A 6,000-nucleotide genomic window follows, 5' to 3' on the forward strand; every position below is an offset into this window, starting at 1 on the left:
GCCGCCACGTTCTCGGGGAACAGAAGGGGTCTCCCCCGCCCCTGGCAGCGGTCCTCTCGCTCCAGGCGGTCGCCAGTGAGCCCCTCCCCGCTCGCGGTCGCCGGTCTTAAACCCTGATGTGTTTCAGCGGCCGGTATGCGACTCCTGCGCCCCTGGCAGCGGCCCTGACCGCTCCAGGCGGTCGGCTAGGAGCCCCTTCTCCCCTCGCGGTCGGCGGCCATCGTCCTCATTCAGGCGGCTGGGCTCCTCGTCCCACGGCAGATGGCCGCGGCTGCTCCGTTGGGGTGGACGTTAGTGGCGAGAACTCTACTACGGCGTATCCCTCCTCCTTCCCGGGCTTCGGCACCAGTGTAACACAGTTAAAGGATGGACAAGGAGGAGGCAAGAACCGGCTTTTCAATATAAATAATAGGTTTAATGATAAACTTAAAAGACAACACAAACACACACGACGGACATGTCCGCTAACGATCTCTCTCTCCCGCACGGCCCTCTGCAGTCAGCCTTTAAACCTCACGGAGGCATAATTAGCCTAATACAGGACCAGGTGTGTAGTATCACGACCTGGCCCCGCCCTCCACCCTGCCACAGCCTGGCATGGGGGGCGGCTGCAGTGGCTTTCCCCGGGAAGAAGGAAAGCCACAACTGTAATGTTGCTCGGGTCATGTTCTCCCAATGGGAACATGAACAATCCACGAATGCTGCCTCAACGTGATTAGGGCCCAGGCATGTGAGGCAGTGACCATGGCGTCGGAGGTGGAGAGATAACGGCCGCACCCAGGAATAACACAGAGATGGAAAGGCATCGTTAAAAAGACCCTGTCTGTCAATGCATGCTCTTTTAGAGGAAAATATACTCTTTGCTCAAAATATATACTCTTTTAGCGCTGTCAAAGCACCCAGGGCAATACTCTGCCCTGATCATCCAGAGGGAGAGAAAGCCACTGAAATGCACCGTATATCCAACAGCATACACTTCTTAAAGATGTGAATGGACTGGCAGTGAAATTCAGCGCACTGCGAATCAACCGCTCAGCTCTGAAGAACAAATCTGAATGAGTGGTTGCGAGCCAGCTCCTTTTATACCCGTATGTTCGGGGGAGTGGCATGCAAATTCCACTCGCCAATTCTCATTGGCCTTTTGTCAAAGATATAAGTGTTTGGGGCTCCCAAGGGCAACCCCTAGTGTCACTATATCAACACAATGCTGAGTGAGTGACAGATAGGGAACTGATGTTTTTTAAGCTATTGATTGTATTTTTCTTTATTTTATGTGTTCATTTCTAGAATTTGTTGACAATATATAAAAATAATAATAATGTCAAATATTCTTTGATAAAAAAATATATGTTTAAGAAAGCAGCCTTCTGAGTACCTTTGCATAGTCATATCAGTGCAAATCAGTGAACAATCCACAGAGGTCTGTTTTCATTCCAGCTCAAAAATTTACTATATAGGCCACCATATCGGTAATCAGTGACTTTTCCCCTTCTAAAATCGGTATCGGTCTCCAAAATCCCATATCGGTTGGGCTTTATTTAATATCAAGCCAATCAATGTGTGTGTACCTTTGTAGAAAATTATTGTTTCAAATTTTAGAACGTGCTATGTCATCAGCCAGACGTGTCTGGTGCGCGACCCCCTTTAATTTACCCTTCTGCTCACACTTTACCAAAGTTGTGTTAAGAAATGTTTGAAAAGACAAAAAATATCATGCAACGAGCAGCCCTATTTATTTAAAAAAATCCCAAAATACGTATATTGATAATCATCGGGGAAATCTTCCGATTATCAATGTGTGAAAAAGCATCCAATCCAAGTGACTACTATTCAACTGAACCATTAAGCCATCTTGGAAATGGTTAAAATCTTTTGCAACAGTTTATGAAATAGCCCCAGGGAAAAAAAAGATCTGTATTTTAATCAATGTTAATAAGACACAAAAACAACATTGACTGGGTGTGGGACATTGCCTCTTTCAGCACCAGATTCCATATCAATTGATAATAATCATAGAGATAAGGACCTTTATATCTACATTATATAATCTAAGGTGGAAAAAACAGCCATAGTTCAATTTAAGATGCAGAAAGAGGCTCTTTAAGGACACACCGACATGCAATGAATCAAACTAGCTGAGCTAAACGAAGCTGGGAGGGAAAGATAAACAAATGGTGGGCTTCTGGGTAGAGTATGGAAAGGTTGTCTGTGCATGCCCCTGTCCTTTTGTCAATACAGGTGTGAGCCAGACAGAGAGAGAGAGAACACAAACAGATAGTGGACAGACACAGAATTAGCTTTTTTGCAGCTTTGTCTGTGTTCCTTGTAAAAGCAATGTGAAATCAGTAATAACTATCTGTAATATTTGTTGTTATAAAGGGTAATGCAGCCAAATATGTACTGCAAATGGCAAACGAATATGGACGTGGCAAGTTTCAAGCAGATATGCTGTAACTATGGCATGGATCAAAGATACACAATCATTATGAGCATCATAATGCATATTCCTAATTAGCTGTTCCTGCAATCGTAATAATGCATTTCTAGCACTGAAATATCCAATTTCATGTGTCTGTTGGGATACACTGATGCATTAGACACTGAGTAGTGCATTTACATTTGAAACCAGTAATATTCCATACAACTAAACTCACTGTATACAGTCCATTGTGGAAGAACTGCTGGTAAGTACATCAACAGCTGCAATCACAACTCATAAAAGGAAACCATAAACCATCCAATCACATTGGATGATTTACATCTTACCCTGTAATCACTGAGTACAGGGTAAGAGCGAATACAAGCTAACTGTAGCCTAGTTTCCATCCACTTTTCGCACTATTTTGTTATCTACAAAGTGAAAATGCATAAACAAATTTTGAGAAATTTGCCGTCTTCTGCTTGTTTCCATTGAAATGGCCTATGTTTTGGTAAAATGGGGAGAGTATTGAGACAATTCATTGAAATTAGCCAGCTTACTGTCATTTGAATGTCACAAATAAAAGCAATCAGATGAGGAGGAATTGCAATCAAAAGGGAGCAGTTGTCCGAACACTCACGGAGGCATAATTAGCCTAATACGGGACCGGCTGTGTAGGATCATGACCCGGCCCCGCCCTCCGCCCTGCCACACAGCCATTTTCTATACTAGGACATAACACGTACTACCCAGGAACAAACATTGTGTTACATAGTGTACTCAACAGGCTATGTTGAACAATCATCTAATCTAAAGCATCGCCATCACAACTGCATTATGTCCCGCATATTTGTCGAGTAACTTTTAATGACCAACTGAACTTGATTTTCATCTAAAATTTATTTTAGTGTCATAATGCAATTTACATTTTCTGAAGAAGCTAAGCAAATGCTCCTCGTGGTAAAGATTTAAAATATTTAAACATTTTAAAATGTTCAAAAGCTCGTTTTCTGAAAGTGAACTCAGCATTGGACAAATAGTTCTGATAGATTATTGTCTTGAAAAAAGTGTAAAACATTCTAAGAATGTCATTCTGCCGACTTTTTTTTTATATACGTTTGTGTAAAGAAAAGGCTATATAGGTCTTTACAAAAAAAAAAATCATTTGTAAACTTATTTTTTTAATGTAGTGCTTTTTTCTTTTGGTAATTTGTTTAATTTCATACAGGGAATTTTGCCAAAAAAAATTCAAAAGTAGACTAAACAATAATTGATGTTTTTCTCCTAGAATTGTGTATATATTTTTTTTATTTAAAACATATTTTTGCACAGAAATTATATGTTTATTTTATTGTGGGCTAATTCCGTGGCTGCCGTCTATTATTTTGAATGGTGTGCAAAAGCAACTTTAATAAATATATGGTTGGTTACCATGATTAAATTTATCGCAAAGAGTGGCCATTCATTTGTTCTCGTGCACTCGTCGATGTGCATGATACGAGATATTTGTGTTGGCACTCCTGGAAGTGTCATGTTTGCAGATCGGATATCCTGTTAAGATCAATCCATAATCACGTAACTTCCAATAAATTAGCTTTCAAGGATGTATAGGCTACTGTCATCATGATTAACACAGGCTAATGATTGGGGTAAACTCTGTCAAGTGACATTACATTTTTTTGTTAATGCCAATTTTCTCGACAGAGAAAGCTGCGTCCTCCGGAGGTCGCATTTGTTGGCCGCATAAGTCATCGAGGATGTCTCGTTTCATTTAAAAAAAATTTTAAAAAATGTGTCTTTCTTTTTCAAATTTATTTTCTATTGTCAATGCATTTTATGTATATGAACTTACATTTATTCAAATGTTAAACTTTTTTGCATTTCCAATAAAAAAAAAATAAAAAAATGAGACAGCCTCGATGACGTATGCGGCCGACAAACGAGAGACAGACTGTGTTTCTAACCAGTTTTTTCGCGACATTTGATGTATCCACATAGAGTTTATGCACTACAGTTAAACGGAAAACTATTATGTCGACTTTTTTGCTATAATTTGTGTTTCCATCAGCTTTATGTTGATTTTTTCACAAACAAATCCTTGGATGGAAACGTAGTTTGTGAGAGAAGTGATGAAATCATCTACAAATTCACACGCCTATTTACAGTCAGTCCAAATCTATTGAGCAAATGCTTAAACATACAGACAAATCCAACCTGCACTGCTTTTAACCTCAAAGGATTACTGAAGCAAACCGCAAACCTATTAATCAGATGAAATGACTGAAAGTCATCGACCATACAATACAATGCATTTTCATTGCCTAAAGAGATAGGATTGTCCTTCAATCAATAGCAACAATAAATCAGCAAGTTTTGTTGCTGTACTTTACATTCCCAAAAAAGAAAATCTATGAACAAACAGTTTTTCGAAGACTAGCATGTTATACTGGAAGTTGGGAGGTGAGAAGGGTAGTAAGTAGTACGTGCTTGTGGATGCAAAAAAGCTGCCGAAAGCTCACAAAACCACATTTATATTGATGATTTGACCTGTGAGTGGTAAATTTATAAAATAATAAATTGTATAGGCCTACTACATACTGCATATCTGTATATGAGAATGCATTTGAATCTGTAGTGAGATTTGTAAATGTAATAAGATGTTTTCATTATAGGCTATTAGAGCATAACAGAAAACAGTAAATTACTGTAACTTTATCCCCCTGAATAAAATGCTCTTCTAAATGCCATACTCCTTAATGGCACCCATTATTTTATTACTAGAGCCATGAAAATACTTTAAAAAGAAAGGGTGCTTTATGTAAAAGAAAATTAGGGTGCTGTAGTCTACTGCAGAGAAAAACAGATATGCGACAACAAATGAATTCACAATATACTGTAGAATGAGATATATTGCCAAATTCTTGATTTTACCAACATATAACAATATGCAGACAATTATATGTAATAATATATATTTTTTTTATGTTTTCCTTCTGATTAAGGTTAGGTATGAACGCGTTTGTGTTATTTGGTTAATTTTTACCAATGCATTTTGACAGTCTGTTTTTAGCCTTGTATTCACTTGGCTTTATTTGTTTTTACTATCACCCACCTCCTTCTTCACGTTTCGCAGCAGTCTCTGACGGGTCTCGGCTTCTAGAAAAGCAAGAATTGTGGAAAAACATGTTAAACATTCAGTACAACGTGTGATATTGTGTTTTTTGTGTGTTCGGAAAAATGAAAAGAGAATTTTGCCTCACCTGCTGCTGCGGTTGCCATGACTCTGTCTCTCGCGCTCACCAATCGACTGGATGAAACAGCTCATCGAGCGCGCACTTCTATCTTTCGCCGGCTGACAGAACTGCGCGATCACGTGATCTTCCAATAAGCATGATTGTGCCAGCAAGGGAAAGATTTAACCGCTTGATCGCCTGACTAGCTCTAGCGGATTGAGCCAGGCTTTCAAGCGACACATGCCCTTAAAGCTGCTCTCAGTAATTTTCACCTTATTAAAATAGTTTAATAGTTTATAGTTTAACTCCTAAAGACATTAATTATCATGACTACTCAATAATCAATTA

General features: G+C 39.2%; 1 protein-coding gene across 2 annotated transcripts in view; it reads right to left on the bottom strand.

Moving 5' to 3' along the window:
• The window catches only part of LOC127633557 (small G protein signaling modulator 1-like), a 65,235-nt gene extending 59,496 nt beyond the window's left edge, over positions 1–5,739 (bottom strand). For both annotated transcript variants that reach the window (XM_052112751.1, XM_052112743.1), the window contains exons 1-2: positions 5,680–5,739; positions 5,532–5,575 (exon numbers count right to left, since the gene is read on the bottom strand). In XM_052112751.1, coding sequence (XP_051968711.1) covers positions 5,532–5,575; positions 5,680–5,698 — 63 coding nt within the window. In that variant the 5' untranslated portion in view covers positions 5,699–5,739. The remainder of the gene's footprint in view (positions 1–5,531; positions 5,576–5,679) is intronic.
• Positions 5,740–6,000: the final 261 nt, after the last annotated feature.

This window comes from Xyrauchen texanus, chromosome 3, assembly GCF_025860055.1.
Source record: "Xyrauchen texanus isolate HMW12.3.18 chromosome 3, RBS_HiC_50CHRs, whole genome shotgun sequence".
NCBI classification, from domain to species: Eukaryota; Metazoa; Chordata; class Actinopteri; order Cypriniformes; family Catostomidae; genus Xyrauchen; species Xyrauchen texanus.